At 42.5% G+C, this 23398-nt stretch overlaps 1 protein-coding gene across 4 annotated transcripts in view; it reads left to right on the top strand.

Moving 5' to 3' along the window:
- Positions 1-23398, top strand: part of IL1R1 (interleukin 1 receptor type 1) — an 82679-nt gene that overhangs the window by 8088 nt on the left and 51193 nt on the right. For 2 of the 4 annotated variants that reach the window (XM_075200209.1, XM_075200211.1), the window contains exon 2: positions 12166-12463. In XM_075200209.1, the coding sequence (XP_075056310.1) occupies positions 12335-12463 (129 nt within the window). In that variant the 5' untranslated portion in view covers positions 12166-12334. Of the gene's footprint in view, positions 1-12165; positions 12559-23398 lie in introns of those variants that run through there. The other 2 variants (XM_075200210.1, XM_075200212.1) reach the window with 2 other exon arrangements.

Genomic DNA, 23398 nt, shown 5'->3' with positions numbered 1-23398 from the left:
CATCCTTTTATCAATTATTTTTCCATTACCTTATGTATCAATTGTTTCCATACATCTTGGATTGTAAGCTCATTTTGGCATCTTTACTTTCTGTACTCCCTCATTGTACAGCACTACATAATATGTTGGCTCTATATAAATAAATTATAATAATAATAATGATTACATCTTGGGCCATATGTATGAGGCTTTCGTCTTTGTGAGCAAATGATTAATTCATTTTGATAATTATTAATTTTAGGTGTTATTGAAGCCTCAAATTAATAAATTAAAATTCAGTATGTTTGCTCATAGTAATCTCCAGTACAAATACTAGGGAAAGTATGTAACATGTAATAAGTGCTTCTGGGTTAAAAACATCAAATGAGTGTGACAAGAAAAATGCTAAATTCATTGGCTTATTGATTCGAACTAAAATCGAGGATTTAAAAGAATTTACTTGATAAGTTAAACTTGCACCAGTGACTCAAATTAGTCAACTGAAATACACACAGTAATTTTGCTCATCCTTTTACATACATTTAACTGCATGTTTTTTGTTTTCTTGGTTTGACAGCTTCTTGCTTTATTTTCTTTATATTGACATTGTATTGTTATGTGAAATAAGCATTGTATATATCCTGACTTGCTTGCATCACACCATAGTTTTCTGCATATACAGCATAACCAGCTTTCATTGTTATGTTGCTTCACTTTTCTGTTCATGCTGGTTATTCTGCTAGGTCAGACATTAGGTATATTGTTCCCATGCACCAACCTCTATGTTGTACAGCTACGTTCCAGTGTCAAGAACATAATACTTAACTTAATGGAAATGGACACTACGTTAATGCTGAGGTCTATTTATTACTTTTAGCATTGAGTTTGTTCCTTATATCGGGTGACCAAATTACTAGATTTAGAGCCATCAGCCCAGCACAAAACCAGTCTTATGTGGCAACTTTCCAAACAGCCAATCTTCATGGTGTTTGACATTCCCACGGTGCTGTCGCCGTTGTGTCTTGTTACCAAGCAAATCAGTTTGTCTAGATAATATCTATTAATGATAATTAGTGTTTATGCACTGGTGATCTGGAAAGAGATATATTTGCTGGACATGGTTCATGATGCTTAACTTTAATCCGACTTGAAAAGAGTATTTTTTAACACTGCAGACTATTTCGAGCAGGGATAAGGTATACATTTGTTCTGACAACTAATGTAAAGCAATTTTCTGCATCCTAATGTTCAGCTAAATCTTTTCCAGTGAGGACCACTAAAATCACAGGTAGAAACAGAGAAACATAGAATTTGATGGCAGATAAGAACCGCTTGGTCCATCTAGTCTGTCCATTTTTTTTTATTAACCTATGGTACCTTAAACCCTATTTGATTATTTATTCTTTATAAGGATATTCCTATGTATATTCCAAGCATGTTTAAACTGCTCTACTGAATTATCCACTACCACCTCTGATGGGAGGCTATTTTACTTATACAGTACTCTTTCTGTGAAGTAGTTTTTCCTCAAATTTCCTCTGAACCTACTTCCCTCCAGTTTCAGTGCATGTCCTTGTGTTCTAGTACTTCTCTTCCTTTGAAGAATGTTTCCCTTCTGTACTTTGTTCAAGCCCTTGATATATTGGAAAGTTTCTATCATTTCACCCCTTTCTCTTCTCTGCTCCAAACTATACATAGTAAGATTTTTGAGTCTTTCTGGATAAGTTTTGGCATTAAACTGTAGTTGCCACTCTCTTGACTATTCCTCTAGTCTACCGAAATCTTCAATCATTTGTTTTACCCCTCCTGGTGTGTCTACCCTGTTGCATATCTTTGTGTCATCTGCAAAAAGGTATTCTTTCCCTTGAATATCATTTGCAATGTCTCCAATAAAGATATTAAAAAGCACTGGTCCAAGTTCAGATCCTTGTGGTACTCCACTGGTAACCTTTCCCTCCTGTGAATGCACTCCATTTAATATAACTCTCTGTTTTCTATCCTGCAACCAATATCTTATCCATTCCACCATCTTTGAATCCAATCCCAAGCTTTCAAGTTTATTTAACAGTCTGCGATGTGGGACAGTGTTAAAAGCCTTACTAAAATCTAGATAAGTTACATCTACGTCCCCCCCCCTTGATCTATTACTTAAGTCACCAAGTCAAAAAAGTCAATAAGATTTGTTTGACATGATCTCCCCCCAGTAAATTCATGCTGTTTGGGATCCTGTAAGATTTGAGATATTCTACAACTCTTTCTTTTAAGAGTGTTTCTATCAATTTCCCTACTACTGATGTCAGGCTCACTGGTCTGTAGGTGCTCACCTCTTCCTTGCTTCAACTTTTGTGCAGTGGGACTACATTTGCTGTTTTCCAGTCCTCTGAAATTACTCCTGTAGCTAGCGACTGGTTGAATAATTCTGTTAATGGTGTTAACCATTCCTTTAACTTTTCTGCCTTAACTGATCTTGGCCTATATATTGATTAGATTCTTGTCTCATCCGCAAGTTAGGCTAGTTCTGGGGGGCTGTGATTTATGGGTTCATCACTCCCTTGCATAGGTACTTGGTCTCCCATTAGACTCTGCAGCCTTTGCACATCTGATTACCTTCTTAGCCTCCTTCCGTCTAGCAAGATACACCTCTTTGTCTTCATTATTCTGAGTCTGCATATATTTCCTGAAGGCCATCTTTCTTTCACAATACTTGCTACTTCTTTTGCAAATCACACTGGCCTCCTTTTTCTTGTACTTTTCTTAACCCTTTTTATACAAAGGTCTGTTGCTTTAAGTATTGCACTTTTTAATTTTTCCCACCTCTCTTACACTCCTTTCAAGTTTTCCCACTCTGCCATAGAGTCACTTACACATTTCTCCATCGCTACAAAATCAGCCTTCCTAAAATCTAACACCTCTGTTTTTGTGTGGTATGAGTCGGTCTCTGTTTTTATACTAAACCCTACTGCTTCATGATCACTGGATCCTAGGTTCTCACCCACATTTACATCAGATATTCTGTCACCATTTGCAAGAATTAAGTCTAATATTGCATCTTTGCGAGTGGGCTCCCTCACCATTTGCTTGAGGGATGCTCCCTGCAAAGAATTCAGAACTTTCCAACATGATCTGTTAAAATGTAATACAATGTGTTGTGTTTCTAATCTTCCCACTTAATTTCCTATTGAAGTGTAGTTTTTGAGAAATAAGTGACATAAAAGAAAAACATGAAAATACACCTCTCCCATCTATTAATTAAGTGGACAATGGATACAAACAGATTTCAGTGACTTGCTTGTAATTTAAATACCCTAAATTATATATTGTTTTATAATTTGTCATCAGTAATACATGTTTATGAGAATATATTTTCAGGATATGAGTATTATCTCCAAAATGGAGGATTTGGTGGCGCAATATGGAAACTTTTTGTCTGGATGGTGGAAAGAAATGGGAATAATTAACACACAGGGATTAGACACAGGTGCCTACAATGCATCTAGTCTAGGCAGGGCCGGATTAACCCTAGGGCTAACTGGGCTACAACCCAGGGGCCTCGGGCATCCAGGGGGCCCTTGAAAGAGCTCAGCAGCAGTATTGATGGGACGGGGGCGCCCCCGGCGCGATCAGTGCTGCTGAGCACTTTCACTGCGGTCCTTCCCCGACGCGCTGTAGTCTCCTTACTGAGGAGATCTCGTGAGTCTCACTCTCACGAGATCTCCTCAGTAAAGAGCCTAAAGTGCGCCGGGAAAGGAGGAGAAGGAGGTAAGTGCCGGGCTGGGGGCCGGATCGGCTCACCGGGGGGGGGGGCCCTCATGGGGGAATGGAGGCCCCCTTAGCCCAGGGGCCTCCATTCCCTTAATCTGGCCCTGAGTCTAGGGTATTTTTAATGTGCTGTGAGCTGTAGGATTCATTGTAGTTGCTTGTAGCATTACTTTGTACCAAAAGACAACCCTGTGTTATAAGTAAGTGGAAGCTCCGTCAATGCACTAGGTGCTGCCCTTACCCCTGGAGGTATTGCCACTCCCCTTCCCGGGCATTGCACCCCCTTACTCACTGCTTAACTTAGCAGACGGGAGATGATAGTGGCATCTCCTGATCCTAAGACTGGGAGTATAGTGCTGGGCTGTAACATGGTAGGCCACACCCACATTCCCAGTGTATCACAGAAATGGAGGAGCAGCAGCCAGCTGCTTTACTGCTAAGAAGCTGTTGCTCCTCCATGTCAACGGCTGGTACTTAATGTGGGGGTGTTAAAGTGTTAAAGGAACATTAAAAGTGACATTATGTTACTCATTCAGTGTTTTAGACACCCCCTAACCAATGGCACCAAGGCGTAGGTTTGCCTTATGGCAGTGCCATCCCTGCTTGTACGTAGACCATTCACAGAGCGTTGAAAGTACCCTCAGCACAATGCACTGCAGACATCTTATACTGCACACATAATTGAGGCAGAAGCTCCTTGAGGTGTGCATATATTCTAGGATAATGAAAAGCCCTACTATGTGCCCACTCCTTCAGAAGTTAGGCCTCTACACATTTATATCTGCCAAGATGGTAGAGTTTGCAGATAAATCATTTATCTCCCTCTGGGTTGAGCCTGTCCTTGCAGTCTCAGGTCCTGTGTCCCTTTTGTCCTCCTCCATTAGAGAGTGTGGATAGTCAGATTTCATATTCTCACATCTGGATACATGCATTGTATATACTTGCCTCAATTTAGGAACATTTTCCATTCTTGCTCCTGCTTTGGTGCCCTTAGTGACTGGTTAGCATGCTTGGGACATCAGATGCTTTTCTATTAAAACCTGCTCAGCCAATTCTTTGGTGCCTGAGCAACAGGTTGCGTTAGTGTTTGTTGTGCATTATTCTGTGGCTCTCTGATACCGACTCTATTTGTTCGTGACCTTGACTATTTGATTGTGACCGCAATCCTGGTCTCTTAAACCATTCCTTTAACTTTTCTGGCTTAACTAATCTTGGCCTATATATTGATTAGATTCTTGTTTCATCCGAAAGTTAAGCTGGTTCTAGGGGCTTTGATTTATAGGTTCATCACTCCCTTGCATAGGTACTTGGGCTCCCATTAGACTCTGCACCTCAGATCTAACCACCAATTGCAAGCAGCAAGCAGGAATTAACTTTCGGTACCTTTTGGTGCTTGATAAGTGTAGAATGAACACCTTAAACAAATTAATTATTATGGGATGAGTATGATGTACATATAGGAGCAGATTCAATTAGCTGCGATGTTCCTCGCACTTTTACCGTTACTACAGTAAAAATCTCCGCTCAGTTTTCCTCGCACCTCTCTGGTAGCGCGAGGAAAGATTTCTGTTAAAATCTCCGCCGCAAAGTGTCTACGGAATGGCTGCTAAACACTTTGCGGCTAATTGAATTCCCTCCTTAGTTAGCTATAGAGTTAACTTGTTGTACTTGCTAGTTGTATGAATGAAAACACTAACTATATTGTAGGAGATGGAATGAACATATAGTTAAATAGTTAGACATTTAATGATGCTTGGCATGGGATGAACAAGTTATATATGTGTTTTGACATAAAACAAACAAGCTCTAAATGTTACATATGGTATTAACTTCCTGTACTTGCTGGGAATGCAAAGAACATGTTATACAAATGAATGTGCTGAACATATAGTTAGACAAGGAATTAACTTATTGTACTTGATTGGCATGAAATAAAAAAATAAATATACCATAGTTGATTACTCTCCCGGAATGTCTGGGAGACTCCCAGATTTTTGGGAGTCGTCTCAGTTCCTGGCCACTTCATTAGTTAAGTGGTGGGGGCGGGGCTTAGGACTTGATTCCTGCATCATTGTGGCCCCGCCCCCTGCAGTACTAAGCTAGAAAATATGCTTGTTTAGGGGGGCGTGGTCAAAAGACACAATTCACCAACTACATAAATAATCTGGTTAGTCCTTGACTAGTAAGTACAAGTAAATTTTAGGTCTAGATATGTACAATAGAACATATATATATATATATATACCATGTTAAACTACACACATAACATGTTCACTAGTGGCCTTACAGTTGGCAGGGCTGTCAATAGGATTTTGGGTCCCCGATACAAAAACTTTTTGCCTCCGCCCCCCAAACAGGCCAGTAGTAACATGGCTGCATGCCGCCGCATAGCGTCAGCGCCTCCAATGGTGCGTGACCACATAATGTTGGGGGCGTGGTCAACATGGGCGTGGCAGCGCTTATATAGACATGACAGTGCGGGAGATTTAATTGTCGGCGATGTGGCATGCAGACATTGCGCAGCACACATTGTCGGCAATTATGATAGAAATCTCCGCTGATTTTCCAGGGTGCAAAGTAAATGGGAGGAGATTTATGTCAAATCTCTGCTGAAAAGTTTCTCACGGACGTTTCAGAGACACTTTGCGGCTAATTGAATTGCTCCATTATGTTTTAAAATGATTTTACTCTCACCTACCAGATATTGCAGCTTTCATAACCTGGTACTGGATTCTTGCATGGATCCTGGAATGTTGTTACCTGTTGGAAAATGTAAATTTGCAAAACTGAGCAATAATTGAACACTGTACAAAACACAAATCACGCAGTATTATACATACATTATAATAAAATATTACATTTATCACACCCTCCCCAGCAGGGCCGGACTGGGACTAAAAATCAGACCTGGCATTTAAAGTACACAGGCCAACCTCCGTTCCAGCAGGAAAGAAACTATGTGCCGCCGTGCAGCAGCAGCGCCGACAAGGGCGCGACCACATTGTGTTGTGGGTGTGGCCAACATGGGGCATTATAATAAAACATTACATTTATCACGCCCTCGCAGCCGCATCACGCCATCCCCCCAGGCACATTATGACACCCCCAGCCCACTGTACTTATCTATGCTTCTAGTGCTGCTTACATCCATAAGGTTGGGAACTTCCTGTAGAGTGAGCAGGGAAGCTCTTATCTCATGAGATTATCAAATCTTGTGATACTTATAGCTCCTCGGCTTGAACTGCAGTCTGTGTCCTGTCCGGGAACTGGGAGCAGCTATCAGTTCCCTTCCCCTAACCAGAGGTGAATTAAGGCTCAGGGGGCCCAGGGTATTTAAGACAGCAGGGCCCCTATTATGTAACATGGTTATCATTTTAGCCAAATACACAGGCACTACTGTTAAAAGCCCACAGCTCTGCCTTCACAAGCAATATGTTGTGAAGCAGGACATACCTCCCAACTGTCCTTGCAGCAGGACCAAATCCTGACTAAGTGAGACAGTCAACCAAATTCAGGACTACCCCACCAGATTCAAGACAGTTGGCAGCCTGTCCTGCTCTCTCCTTCCTGTCTTGGTTACTTTCACCACTTGTAGCAGCTGGTTTCTTTAGCTCAGTTTATTCTTGTCTTGATCCTGGAATATTGAATGCCCTATTTTGAAAAATAAAATGGGTACATGAGATTTAGAAAACTCCAACCAGCCTCGGTGTTAAATCAATAGCACTCATATTTTATAATTAGGCCTCCCTCCAGTCCCCACAATAATAATATTCACATTTAATAAGTAGACCTATTTCACTCCAACCAGTCCTAACATTAAATTAATAGTATACCCATTTACTCAAAACATATTTCCCTCACTCCAAACAGTCCCAGCAATAAATTAAATAGCATTAAAGTTTAATATAGCTATTTTCCACAACCATCCCCAGCAATGAATAATTCATATTCACCTTTAATAAATAGCCCTCCTCCCCAAAATCAGCCCCATATTCAAATGATAACCCTAAACCACCCATCATTAAATTAAAGGTTCCTTCACCTCACCTTAAATAATTAGCCCCCACCTACACTCCACAATTAAATAGCTTCCCACACCAAATTAAGATCCTCCCTTCCCTCATATATTATATTAAAATACTGCGTGCACGCACACACACGCACACTATATGAACATGGCCAAACACACACACACTCTATATGTACATGACCAAACACACACACACACTATATGAACATGGGGCCACACATGCATACTATATGAACATGGGGCCACACACGCACACTATAGCAACATGGGGCCACACACGCATAATATAGCAACATAGGGCCACACACGCACACACTCTAGCAACATGGGGCCACACACACACACACACAGACACTTACCCTGTTACATTCGATCCAGCCATCCGCATTCCCGCCCAAACAGCAGCACCTCCTCCCTGCGCGCTGGTCAGTGAATGGAAAGTCAGTGACGTACCGCCTATGCAAGTAATCACATGGGATGGATGGTACCTGTCACGTGGTGCTGTCCCAGGTGATTACTTGCATAGGCAGCACTTCACTGAGTCTCCGTCCGCGCAGGGAGGTGCTGCTGCTCGGCGGGCATGCAGACCAGCCCATTTAGCCATCGGCTCTTCTGGCATTTGCCAAAAGTGTCAGATGGCCAGTCTGGCCCTGCTCCCCAGCCACATCACGCTACCCCCTAGACACATTATGACCCTCCAAGACATATTATAATCCCTCAAGACATATTATAATCCCCCCAGACACATTATAACCCCCCAGACATATTAAAATCCCTCAAGACATATTATAATCCCCCCAGACATATTATGATCCCCCCCTCCGCACACCTGTACTTACCTACATGCTGCTGACATTAAAATATAAAACATCCTGCAGAATGAGATTTGGAGCTCCTGGCTTGCTCTGCAGGCTGCTGGACACTGTGTAATGACACACACTGCCATTATAGACGATCCGTGGACAGCCCTACCCCTCCCTCGTGGCCGCGCCCCCTGCGGGACAAAAAAAAGGTAGTACAAAACTTTTTATTTTAGCTGTACTGCACCAGTGGGGGGCCTGAGCCTACTGGAGGGTATTTTGTATCTAACACCCCCATTTGGTGCTGTTGACAGTAGGATGCAAAAGCACTTTTGGCTACTGCGCAGTAGCAAAGGATCACTCTCAGTTTTCATTCAGGTGAATCTGCTCCTTGCACCTCTCTATGCCTAGAGAGGTGCAAGGTGGAATGGGGGAGGTAGTGAACAAGCCTAGCAATGTAAAGGTGTTTACACGCTCTTTTCATGCTATGCTGAGTTGGAAGCAGCTTTTTTCCTGGTGCAAGTGCTGTGCCTATGGTAATCATCATCAGCACAGACCTTGCTGAATTGAATAAAGAATATTTTGTTGTTTTTTTTACAAAAGCAGTGTATCTAAAAAGTTGTTTAACTAACCCTATTGCTGTTTTATTGGGGGAGAGGGGGGAAACGTTTCTTTTTTTCCCCATTTATTTATTTATAGAGTTATCTGCCTTACACGGCTGCTGTGACTGTTAAATGTATCATGCACACCGGTCCAAAGGCAAATAACGAGGTGTGACTGTGCAATTTGCACAGTATTCAGAGTTGCACAGATCTAAATTACGGGATGCAGTTTATACTTATGGCCAGTGTAGGACTGGGGCATGATGGGCCCACCGGAGAAACCAATGACTGGGGCCCACCTTTGTAGCGCTGCAAAGGGGATGTTGGGGAGCCTGGTGCACTTAAGACATTTATTATCATTTTAGACAAATTTTAGACTAATACACAGGGAAAACTGTGTGCACTACTGTTAGATGCTCGCAGTTCTGGCTTCACGAGCAGTACAGTGTGTAGCGGGACCTCCCAACTGTCCTTGTAGTCGGACCCTTCACCCCATCTTAATTTAATAGGCCCCACCAATAAATTAAATTATCTCACAAATAAAATAGCATCCATTAAATAATTAGCCCCCACCTAAACGCCACCATTAAATTAATAGGCTAGCTTCCACCCATGTACTATTGAGACAACCCCCCATTCCCTCACACATTATAGTAGCCCCCGTCACTATAGTGTTCTCTGTGTAGCCAACTCTCCATATAGTGTTCTCTGTGCAGCCCCTCTAAAGCTTTTTCTGTGCAACCCCTTGTGTAGTTTTCTCTGTCTATCCCCCTCCCTATAGTTAGCATAGGCAGCCCCCATTCCAGGGCCCTCTTAAGAACATCTTGGGCCCCCGGGCACAGCAGTGCACCGGGGCCCCTATATATGCAAAAAAAAAAAAAGATTATATATATGGGCCCTGCAGCCCAGGGGGGCCCGTCGGTGGTAGCAAAAATAAAAAAAACCTGAAAAAAAAGAAAAAAATACTTACCTTGCGGTCAGCTGGCGATCCGGCTCCCTCCATGGACTCCGCCTCCGTCACGCTCCGCAATGGATGTCGGGCGGGCGTGATGACGTCACGCCCGACATGCACTGTGAGCGCCGCACGGAGGAGGAGACCATGGAGGGAGCCGGATCGCCAGCTGACCGTAAGGTAAATATTTTCTTTTTTTTCAGGTTTTTTTTTTTTTGCTGCCTCCGACAGGCCCCCCTGGGCTGCAGGGCCCCTGGGCACCTGCCCATTGGGAAAGACGGCCCTGCCCCTTCCTATAGTTTAGCACAGGCAGCCCCCACTCCCTATAGTTTAGCATAGGCAGCCCCCCTCCCTATAGTTTAGCACATGCAGTCACCCCTCGCTATAGTTTAGCATAGGCAGCCCCCCTATAGTTTAGCATAGGCAGCCCCCCTTCCTATAGTTTAGCACAGACAGCCCCCACTCCCTATAATTTAGCATAGGCAGCCCCCCTCCCTATAGTTTAGCACAGGCAGCCACCCCTCCCTATAGCTTAGCATCGGCAGCCCCTCTCCCTATAGCTTAGCATCGGCAGCCCCTCTCCCTATTGTTTAGCATAGGCAGTCCCCCCTCCCTATAGTTTAGCATAGGCAGCCACCCATCCCTATAGTTTAGCACAGGCAGCCACCCCCCTATAGTTTAGTATAGTCAGCCCCCCTATAGTTTAGTATAGCCCCCTCCCTATAGTTTAGTATAGATAGGCAGCCCCCTATAGTTTATTATAGTCAGCTCCCCCTATAGTTTAGTACAGATAGGCCCCCCTCCCTATAGTTTAGTATGGATAGGATAGGCAGCTCCCCCCTCACTTATCTTTAGTTTCTTTGGCCGGTGTGACTCCTCACATCAGGCAAACAGGAAGTGAAGTTAGACTTCCTGTCTGCCGCACAGCACTTTGGGACCCCATACAACAGGCAGCCTATCGATTGGCTGTCTGTTGCTGTACACTGCCCACCAATGTTTTTGAGCATTTTCTCCCTCCCTCCGCAGCCGCACCACACCCGCGATCGTGCCCTCATGAACCCGCGTTCGTGCCCCCCCGCATCCCAATCTCGCCCCCCCATCCAAGAAAAAACTAGCTGCTCAGGGCCCACCACTGAAGGAGGCAGGGCTATCAAGCATCGGGAATACCCTGGCACCCCGGTGGGCCAGTGCGACGCTGCTAAAGGCTTCACTGTAAATCGCATCCAACTTAACATCAGGTCCTAGATATCTAAGTGTGACCCCTATTTATCAAAATGCAACAATAAGGATGATTTTAAAATAAATATCACTTACCTCAGCAATTTATCATGAAAATATTATTTGAGCAGCTGAGTAATTCTTAACTGTTCCGGAGTGGTAAAGGTTATCATACCCATTCACCGTGCCAGTCTGAGGATATGTTCGCTGACTCACGGATGTGCAGTCAAGAATTTTCACAGGCAATGGCAGTGCTATCGCCAGCAGTAACCCTTTCTTTTATTGGGCGATGAGGGAAAAAAAAGCCCTATCACTAGCAAAAAACACCTATTTTCACTGGCATTAGGGCTTTTTGACTTTCGACAAATATGCCTCTAAGTGTTCTGCATGTATATTGTATGTTAAACGCAAACAATCTTTTCAATCCATGCCTAGCAAGTACTGCAGGTTCATGCCATGTCTAAAATATTTCATGTCCATACAGGCGCTGCATGTTAATTTAATTTGTATCATCATCATCATCATCATCATCATTTATTTATGTAGAGCCAACATATTCCGTAGCGCTTTACAACTGGGGACAAACACAGTAAACTAATAAACAAACTGGGTAAAACAAACAAAGAGGTGAGACAGTCATAATTTTTCTACTCCTTGCACATACAACAAATTAAATCCATGTCTAACATGTTTCAAACAAGTTTCATACCCAACACATCAGATTTGAAAAAAAATAAAAAAAATAATGTCATAATAACATTTTACACAGTATTATGAATTTTCACCTAAGATTGTTGAATATTTCTTGTTTTGTTTTCCTTTCAGAGACTATGAAGGTCATTCCCTACATTCATTACATTATTTATGTTTATGTCCCAAATGGTATAAATGCTTAGAATAATAATATAAAAGAAGAAAGTGGATTGGAACAGAAATAGTTAAACAGCCAGAAAGAGCTCTTGGCAGGCAGCAACATATAGTTCAAGCACTGGAAATGCTGGGAAGTAAATCTGTACAAACATGTTCTGGGATGTTGAAATCTACAGCCTCTCCTCCTCCCCCGCAGGAAGAAAAGTATTTTCAGCAACGAAGCCGTACATGTAGACAGTGTGCTGGAAAAGAGGTAAGCAAAGAGACCCATTGAGATTACCAACAGTGCCCAGGCTCAAGCGCTGGCTCCTACATACACAGGGTACATATATCACTCACCAACTATAGGTACTGTTACATCCATTTTCATTGCTGTGTCTTGGCAGAAGTGTACGTGTGCACGTCAGTATGTACTGTATGTTGTGTAATGCTGTCTCTCTCAATGGATAGGAAACTATTACAGGCACATGTCTAGGAAGTTTTCCTCCCATCTTCTTAAAGAACTTGTAAAAATGTTTTAGGGGTATATTTACTAAACTGCAGGTTTGAAAATGCACATTCTAGCTGTCATTTTGTAGAATGCACTAAAAAAATGAAAGCTAGAATCTGATTGGTGGCTATAGGCAACATCTCCACTTTTCCAAACCCGCAGTTTAGTAAATATACCCCTTGGTGAGACACTGACATCCGGTATTCCAACTTAATATTTATTGTAAGGTTAAAGTGACCTGTTGAATTTGTTAATATTGAGTTCCATTTTCTATTAAAAGGAAGCACCAGATTAACTAAATTGGGATTCTCGCATACATGTTCATGAAAAACATGTTGCTTATTTTCTTCTGTTACTGAAATGTGAGAGATTACTATGTTAGGCTTTAAAATACTGGTGAGTGCTGATGATATGAGGTAATGTGATACCATGAGAAAACTTTACCTGTGCTCTTTATTTCATGCAAAGCTGATGGACACATTGGCATCCTCAGGTGTAATTATATAATCGTACTTATGTTGTGCCCTAGTGGATTTACAGTGCTACTGTATCACTCGGTTAGTCTTTACCATTTACTTTTTTGTTTTGATCTATCTCAGTTATGTATAGTATGGTGTATCTTATCTGGAAACCAGTTATCCATAGGGTTCTGAAAACCGTAAGGAAAGGGGAAAAAAAAGTAAATTATTGCTACTGTTTGTGATTTATTCATACATACAAGCATGATCAACAAGTAATATGATGAGCTGTACTAGACATTTTAATGGAGTGCCAGAGACAGTGTGGGGAAATATGAGGGTAAATGTTTTTTAGTAGGTTTTAGGCATTGTGCTCCAATATATTTTATGCTTTTTGTTTTTTTGCTGTTGCTCCGTGTATGTAACTTTACATGTAATATCTGCACATCAGTGCACTGCTACTTATAAGATTTGTTTTTAACTGAAAAAACAAAAAAGTCCAAAATACGATTGCCAGACAGGGTCCCTCCATAAAGTTGAAGGACCCTCCATACGCTTCGATATCACTTTAGCAAATTCCCTTCCCACCACGACTGCTCTACTCTTATATAGAAGGTAGAAATATCATAGGAGCAGTGGATTTGCCCCGTTTCATCATCACCGCTAATCAAGGTATCAGGTACCTAGGAGCAGAGGCAGAACTAGTGAGTTGTGAGCCCAGGTGCAAAAATTTGGTTTGTCCCCCCCACCCGCACACTCAAACACAGAAATAAAAAAATAATAGTATCTTTTTGTTTTGTTTACTTCAAATCTCAACTTAAGAAATATAAATGTATAACGTGCCCTTTCTGTATCACACTGTGCTCCTTCCATCACACTGTGCCCCTTCTGTAACACATGGTGCCCCTAGGCCACTTCTGTATCATACTGTGCCTCTGGCCCTCTTCTGTATCACACTGTCCCCCTGACCCCCTTTTGTATCACACTGTGCCCCTGGCCCCTTCTCTATCACACTGTGCCCTTGGCCCCTTCTGTATCACACTGTGCCCCTGGACGCCTTCTGTACCACACTATGACCCAGACACCCTTCTGTAGCACATTGTGCCCCTTCACCATCACACTGTGGTCCTCGCCATCCTTCACCATCACACTGTGCTCCTGGTCATCCTTCACCATCACACTGTGCCCCTTCACCATCACACTGTGCCCTGGCCATCCTTCACCATCACACTGTGCCCTCTATCAGTTTCCCTTTTAGGACACACTGCCTCTGTTCCTTTACTTACCTTTTACTTGGCCTTCTTTCTTCTCTTTCTCTTCTGTCTTCTCTCTTGATGCTTGTGACTCAGGCACTGCCGGATAATAAGTATGTATATATATATATATATATATTTTTTTTTTAATGGACACCGGTGGCAGCATGGACCCCAGCGCTGCGCACTGCCAGTATTTCCGCCACTGCCTAGTGATAGGAACTGCCATGAAAGTGTGTGAGGTGGGTGATTGTTAGCATTAGCTACCGATCACAAAGCGTTTTGCTACAAAAGTGCCCCCTCTCCATATTACACTGGAGGAGAGGGTCAGTATATAAAAAGTAAACAAAATACATTTTTATAATATATATACCCATACAAATATATATTGGGGTGGGGGAGACCTCCCTTAACATACTCTTTTATATCCCTTGACAACTTGTCCTTGACACCCTACCCTCTCACCTGACACCCTGTCCTCTGCCCTGGGACCCTCTCCCTGATGCCCTCCCTCTCACATGGCATCAAGTCTTCTCCCCTGGATCCTGTCTTCTGATTTCCTTCCCACTTCCCTGTTTAAAATAAAAGCAAGATAAACACCAAATTATATGTGGTTCCATTTTATGGTACATTTATTCATTAACACAGAAAACCACAGATTCCCGATCCCCCCACTCCCCAAGAATAATAAACACAGAATTCTCTCAATAAAGAAACATTGATAACCTCTACATCATATTCATATTGGTATGCAATAAAAATATTTGGTTTAAACACAGGGTCTCTACCGTCACATTAATTTACCTGACATCACATTTGGTAAAAAGAAAAACTGCAATGTTTAAAGTTTGTCTATCACATTTTAAAGCCTACATTAAATTATGCTCTAATGCTGCAGCATGACTCAACATTTTCTGGCCACAGTCCTATCATTGTTCTGGGGCAATTCGGGGAAGGTTAAGGCTACTCTAAACAACATAACAGTTTGATGGCGGCTCTCCAAATAACTTTGTGAAGCAGTCAGAAGAATGGTCAGTCACTGTATGTCTAGTAGCCCTTCTAGATGTCTGCCAATGTAAAACATACAGGAGATAATGGATGTGGAAATCATCTTTTCCTAAATCAATCTCTATTAATAATTATAAAATGTCAATTCCATTGAGTAAATTATGATCATATTAAGTATTTCTGTTGAGTCTTAGCAAAGCTCGCTCTATATTATTCCAATCAACTGCATTTAGGTTACAACCTCCATAAACTGTCAGTGTTTCTTCGCCTCATGCTTGGATATCTAAGGCTTAATATTTGATATTTACAAGTTTCCTTCTTTAAGCCATTAGGCCAATTGTTCAACTTTTGACAAATAATTTAATTTTACTTTGGTTCAACCTAGAAGCATGTCTCTTAATTTTTAACACTATGTTCAGGAGTACCTGAGTGAGATGTTCAGGGCACAGTTGCTCAGGGCACAGTTCAAGTAACAAGTCATGGCTTTTCATAAATATAGGGAGTAACGTTCAAGCTCTTAGGGCCCTTTTACATACACGCATTTGTCCACATTGCTAGCAGTGATCCCAGGACAGTGGTTATTAACATTAGGGATGTGCACCGGCGACTTTTGAGGTCTTGTGTTTTGTGTTTTGGATCCGGATTTTCATTATTTTTGGGGTTCGGATTTGTCTCGCAAAACACTTGACGAAAGGTCTCGGTTCGGATTTAAGGTTTTGGATTCGGATTTTTTTTGAAAAAAACATAAAAAGTTTAAAAATCAAGTTTTTGGGCTTATTTTCACTCCTACGCTATTATTAACCTCAATAACATTCAATAACAAGCATTTCCACTAATTTACAGTGTATTCTGAACACCTAAAAATATAGTTATTAGTCCAAAACGTTGCCACGAGGTATCTTGTATGATTCGCAGCAATAAATGTATCTGGACTGCGTAGAGGAGTGGGTCACCACAATATATATAATAAGAAAACCATCAACTTGTATGATTCGCACTAATAATGTACCTGGACTGCGTAGAGGAGTGGGTCACCACAATATATATTAAAAACCCTGAACTTGTATGATTCGCACCAATAATGTACCTGGACTGCGTAGAGGAGTGGGTCACCACAATATATATTAAAAACCCTGAACTTGTATGATTCGCAGCAATAAATGTATCTGGACTGCGTAGAGGAGTGGGTCACCACAATATATATAATAAGAAAACCATCAACTTGTATGAATCGCACCGAATAATGTACCTGGACTGCGTAGAAGAGTGGGTCTCCACAATATAAATTAAAAACCCTGAACTTGTAGGATTCGCACCAATAAATGTATCTGGACTGCGTAGAGTAGTGGGCACTGGGCACCACAATAAAAAATATATAGAAAACCTTCAACAGGTCAGAATTACACCCAAAAATAGTATCTGGACTGCATAGAGGACTGGCCACTGGCCACCACAATATAATATATAGAAAACCTTCAACAGGTCAGTATTACACCCAAAAATAGTATCTGGACTGCATAGAGGACTGGCCACTGGCCACCACAATATAATATATAGAAAACCTTCAACAGGTCAGAATTACACCCAAAAATAGTATCTGGACTGCATAGAGGACTGGCCACTGGCCACCACAATATAATATATATAGAAAACCTTCAACAGGTCAGAATTACACCCAAAAATAGTATCTGGACTGCGTAGAGTAGTGGGCACTGGGCACCACAGTAAAATATATATAGAAAACCTTCAACAGGTCTGCATTACACTGCACATACGGCTGCTCCTCCATCCTCTCCATCATATACATGTTGGAGTTTCAGCGTGTGACAACCTCTTGTTTTTGATAATGTCAGTGCATTTTGAATATTTTTCAATTTGCCCCACACCACTGAATGTACTTTATCTATCTATCTATCTTGACTGCGTAGTGTGGTGGCCCCGGTACACAATTTGGTACCGAGGCCACAATATAATTAAAAAATTGGGCATCAACTGTCACCGTTGTTTAATATCTGATACACCTAAATATGGACTGCACAGTGGAGTGGCCCCGGTAGTAAATTTGGTGCCGGGGCCACAATACCTCCTCCAACTTCCAAGTGTAGTGTTTATAAAGACAGACAGCGTCGAAGTGTTATTAGTTGACTTTCTTAACCCTAAAATTGTCCCTGTTGCAAATATTCGTGCAATGGACAGTTACTTTTTTATTGAAAGACTCAAGCTTTCAAGTGTAGTGTTTATAAAATATAAACAACAATACAGTAGTTTTAGAGCACATCAATACCTCTTGTTTTAAATTATGACAGGGCATTTTACTTTTGGTTTAATTTCTTGAATTTGTTTAAATTTGGTTTTACTTTTTGAACATGGCAAACGACTGTTGATTGGTCATATAATGCAAAAAAAAAAGTTCCAAGATGGAATTGTCCTTGGGCCCTCACACCCACCCTTATGTTGTTGAAATAGGACATGCACACTTTAACAAACCAATCATTTCAGCGACAGGGCCTACCAAACAACTTTGGCTGAAATGATTGGTTTGTTTGGGCCCCCACACCAAAAAAGCTATTCATCTCTCCCTGTACAGACTAAACAGGCTCTACTGAGGCAAGATGTCGTCCTCATCCTCAACCTCTGATTCCTCTCCCCCTACAGTGTGTACTTCCTCCTCATCACACATTATCAATTGATCCCCGCTGGACTCCACAACCACAGGTCCCTCTGTAGTATCTGGAGGGCAGTGCTGTACTTCATTGAGGAATTGATTATTCATTTTTATAAACATCATTTTTTCAACGTTGTGAGGAAGCAACCTCCTTCGCCGCTCACTGACCAGGTTCCCCGCTGCACTAAAAACTCTTTCCGAGTACACACTGGAGGGGGGACAACTCAGGTAAAATAGAGCCAGTTTGTACAGGGGCTTCCAAACTGCCTTTTTTTCCTGCCAGTAACAATATTGACTGTCTGACATGTCTACTTGGATTGTCTCAGCAAAGTAATCATCCACAATTTTTTCTATTGTGACAGCATCCAATGCAGCGAGAGTAGACATGTCTGCAATGGTTGGCAGGTCCTTCAGTCCGGGCCAGATGTTATCAGCATCCCCGCCAGCGCCTCTTTTGGGAAAACTGAGCTTTTTCCTCGCAGCCATAGATGTGGAAGAAAATGAGGGTGGAGCTGTTGGCATGTCACGGTCCTCTTCAGAGGACAATCTCCTGACCAGCAGGTCTTTGCACCGCTGTAGACTTGTGTCCGCCGGAAACAGAGACACAACATACGCTTTAAACCGAGGATCGAGCACGGTGGCCAGAATGTATTCCTCTGACTTTAAAAGAGTGACCACCCTCTGATCCTGGCAAAGCGTACGAAGGGCTACATCCACAAGAGCTACATGCTTGGTGTAATCGCAATGGCTTACCAGCTCCTCCCTCACTTTCTCCAGCTGCTTCTGCAACAGCCTGATCAGGAGAATGACCTGACTCAAGCTGGCAGTGTCGGAACTGACTTCTTGTGTGGCAAGTTCAAATGGCTGCAGAACCTTGCACAACACGGAAATCAGTCTACACTGCGCTTGACTGAGGCGCATCCCCACTCCTTTGCCTATGTCGTAGGTGGCTGTGTAGGCCTGAATGGCCTTTTGCTGCTCCTCCATCCTCTGCAGCATATAGAGGGTGGAGTTCCAGCATGTCACAACCTCTTGTTTGAGGTGATGGCAGGGCAGGTTCATGCTTTTTTGATGTGCCTCTAGTCTGCGGTAGGCACTGGCTGAATGCCGAAAGTGTCCAGCAATTTTGCGCGCCACCGCAAGCATCTCCTGCACACCCCTATCAATCTTGAGGTAATGCTGCACCACCAAATTAATGGTGTGGGCAAAACATGGGACGTGCTGGAAATTGCCCATATTTAATGCCCGCACAATGTTACTGGCATTGTCTGACACCACAAATCCCCATGAGAGTCTAAGTGGGGTAAGCCACTGGGAGATAATTTCCCTCAGTTTCTCTAATATGTTGTTAGCGTTGTGCCTCTTATTAAAGCCTGTAATACACAATGTTGCCTGCCTTTGCACGAGCAGCCATTTTGTAGATGCTGCTACTGATGCAGCTGTTGCTGTTGCTGCGGAAGGGGATGCATCTACCCAGTGGGCTGTCACAGTCATATAGTCCTTCGTTTGCCCAGAACCACTTGTCCACATGTCCGTGGTTAAGTGGACAGTGGGTACAACCGCATTTTTTAGAGCACTGAGGACACTTGATCGTACTTCTCTGTACATTTTTGGTATCGCCTGCCTAGTGAAGTGGAATCTCGACGGGATTTGGTACCGGGGACACAATACCTCCATCAACCCTCTAAATCCCACTCCACTGATGGCGGACACCGGGCGCACGTCTAACACCAACATTGCAGTTACAGCCGCAGTTATACGCTTTGCAATAGGGTGACTACTATCGTATTTGGTGGTCATGGCAAACGACTGTTGGACGGTCAATTGTTTTGTGAAAGACTTAGCGGTCTTACCACTTCCCCTCTGGGAAGATGACCGACTAACAGCAGCAACAGCAGCAGTGGCAGTAGTAGGCGTACCGCTGCAGGATTCCTCGGATGAATCCCGTATTGAGGAGGACTCAATCTGGCTGCTGACTTGGGCTGCAGGACTGAATCTGATGGAGATTGTGGAGGAAGTTGACGAGGAGGGTGTTGCTGGTGTGTATCCAACTGGACCACGGGATTTAGGTGTCCCTGTACCGATGAGGGTCCTAGCCCCAGTTCCTGAACTAACCACTGAACTATGAAGGTTATTCAGGTGACGTATAAGGGAGGATGTTCCTAGGTGGGCAAGATCCTTACCCCTGCTTTTTTGAGCTTTACATAAGCTACATATGGCCATACATTGGTTGTCTGGATTTGGATAAAAATAACTCCAGACCGAAGAGGTGCATTTTTTGGTCTTCTGACCAGGCATGACGATGGGCTTTTTCATCCCATGGACATCAGCTGTTTTACCCCCTGGTGCCTCATTTACAATAACCACATCACCATCCTCATCATCAAGTTCCTCCACAGCGCCAGCTACATCATCAATAGGCTCCTCCCGAGCCACCTCTTCCCGTACAGTGATGGGAAGGTCAGGCTTGACAACCACCAACACCCTTGGACTCGCCTTGAGGATTTGTGATAATTTCTCTTTAGAAGGCAGAGTTGTTTGCTGTTTTGTTGCTGACAGCATAACTCTCTTCAATTTTTTGGAGGGGGGGGGGAGGAGGAGGAGGGATAAGATCCGTGGGTGAAGCTGAACCACTAGTCATGAACACGGGCCAGGGCCTAAGCCGTTCCTTGCCACTCCGTGTCGTGAATGGCATATTGGCAACTTTACGTTTCTCCTCAGATGATTTTAAGTTTCTCTTTTTGCTACTTTTTCTTAACTTGGGCTTTTTGGATTTTACATGCCCGGTACTACGAGATTGGGCATCGGGCTTGGAAGACGACGTTGATGGCATTTCATCGTCTATGTCATGACTAGTGGCAGCAGCTTCAGCAATAGGAGGAAGTGGGTCTTGATCTTTCCCTACTTTATCCTCCAAATTTTTGGTCTCCATTATATGTAGCACAAGATACTGCAGAATGTGTGAACTTGGTAATATTGCAGTACCAATGGACTTATACTGCTGGATTGGTTTTGCAAATTTGGTTATAATTACTTTTTTTTTTAATTTTTAATTTTAATATTTTTTATAATTTTTTTTTTATTTTTTAAAAACTTGGGAATAATGGAGAAATAACTATGCCCTTAGAAGCACAGAGCACAGGACACAGCACCACTGGACTGAACAGGACACAGCACAGGACCCAGCAGCACTACGGAACTCAGCAGGACAGAGCACAGGACACAGCACCACTGGACTGATACTGCAGAATGTGTGAACTTTGTAATATTGCAGTACCACTGGACTTTAACTCTGAATGTGTGAACTTGGTAATATTGCAGTACCAATGGGCTTATACTGCAGGATTGGTTGTGCAAATTTTGTGGTAATTAAAAAAAAATTAAATTAGTTTTTGGTGTTTTTTTAAATAACTTTTTTTTATTTTTTTAAACACAGGGGAATATTGGGGAAATAACTATGCCCTTAGACGCACAGAGCACAGGACACAGCACCACTGGACTGAACAGGACACAGCACAGGACCCAGCAGCACCACTGACCTCAGAAGGATAGAGCACAGCACACAGCACCACTGGACTGATACTGCAGAACACAGCACAGCACAGCACAGAACTAAACAGCACAGCACAGAACTAAACAGCACAGCACGAGATCTACCAGGACAGAGGACCACCTAACACACCCTCCCTCTACCCTGATCAATGCCCGAGTGAAGATGGCGGCGACTAGCGGGGAATTTATAGGATCCGAGTATCGCGAGATCCGACAACGGGATTATGAGTCAGAGCCTCAGTTTCAGATTTGAATTTGGCGCCAATACCCGGATCTGTCTCGGATCCGACTCGGATCGGCAACGTTCGGGTGGGCTCGGATTTCAGAAATCCGAGTGCGCTCATCTCTAATTAACATGATATATAATGTGAATGGTTAGAAGAGGCTGCATATATATGGAAGTCCTAAAATAAACTTATGAATAATATAGAAAACAGTGTTCAGAACATGATTTACATTTTTAGATTTAATTCTTAACATTAAAGTACAGTGGTTCTGTTATAAGCATGAACCAAAACCTTAACATACCTGCTCCAGCTGCCCTTAGAAGAACATTACCTTTCGGATGCTAAGGATTAGTTCTGTTCTTCTGGATATTTATCAATTGATGCAACCTCCTCTCAAAACCTTTCTTCCGATCTGAGAGCAATTGATGTGGTAGGTCATAATGGTTGAAGTGTATTGTCCACCTTTGCTACTATGACAACTCTTTGGTCTGGGTGGCGTATCTAGTGAACTGCTCTATCATCACTTACACATATCCAAACCTTGATACAAAAGTAACCAATAAATACTATATTGATAGGTTCTGAACTAAATAAGTAGCCCGTAAGTGCAGCTCTGAAGGACAAAGCCTTGCACTGTACACATATGAGGCAGCGCTTGCAGTAATTAATAATATTATTAATATTTATTAATATTTATTGCAGTGCTTTACAATTAGGAACAATCATCGACCAGACAACTGTCTGAGAGGGCCATGCTCGTAAGCTTAGAGTCTGAAACATGATGCTAAGCACCACAAATTACATAATGGCCCAGCCAGATTGCAAAGGGAAATAGTGCTTAGTGGGACTCTACAGTCAGTTTTGAATGAACTGTGTTAAGTTGTGGTAATCGGGTAGAACAGCCGAGGTTAAGAAGCTGGTTCGGGAATTTGTTACATTGGCTTAAAGTGGTGAGAAATTTAGGGATTGCTTGGAAGTTTGGAGGCTAGATGAAAGTCTTGTTGTATGAGCCAGGAAATTCCACAGAAGCCCCCAAAAAAAGTCATATTGCTGGGAATGGGAGCAGGTAATAAGTATGAAAGAGAGGCCATATATCTTAGGCAGAATGGAGGGGTTGAGTTGGGAGATATTTTTTAGACATTTTGAAACAAGTGGAGCGATGTATGTTTGCGCAATTTTGTTAATGGCTTTGTATGTTGGTATTTTAATTTGAATTCTTGTCTGATATGTGCATATTCCTGAGCTGTATGTAATTGATGTGGATACAGATTGGATGAAGGGAACAAAGCATTACACCAAGGCAGCAAACTTGAGGGATTCTGTTTTTTGTCATATTGTCAACAGAAATAAAGTTGTCAGGTAGGTAGTTTCTGTTGACTGGTGGAAAGATTATTAGGAAGATATTTAACCAAGCGCTATACCTTATGGTCTATGAGTAATGTGTTGGTGGTAAGGATGTATTGTGTAACTATGGGTGTTGATCTTGTGTGTGATAGGTGTTACTGATGTTAGTGAAAACAGAGTCCTTAATGATC

The sequence above is a fragment of the Mixophyes fleayi genome, chromosome 2 (genome assembly GCF_038048845.1).
Source record: "Mixophyes fleayi isolate aMixFle1 chromosome 2, aMixFle1.hap1, whole genome shotgun sequence".
NCBI classification, from domain to species: Eukaryota; Metazoa; Chordata; class Amphibia; order Anura; family Limnodynastidae; genus Mixophyes; species Mixophyes fleayi.
Note: the sequence above shows the minus strand (reverse complement) of the source record. Positions and strands in the feature narration are given on the sequence as shown.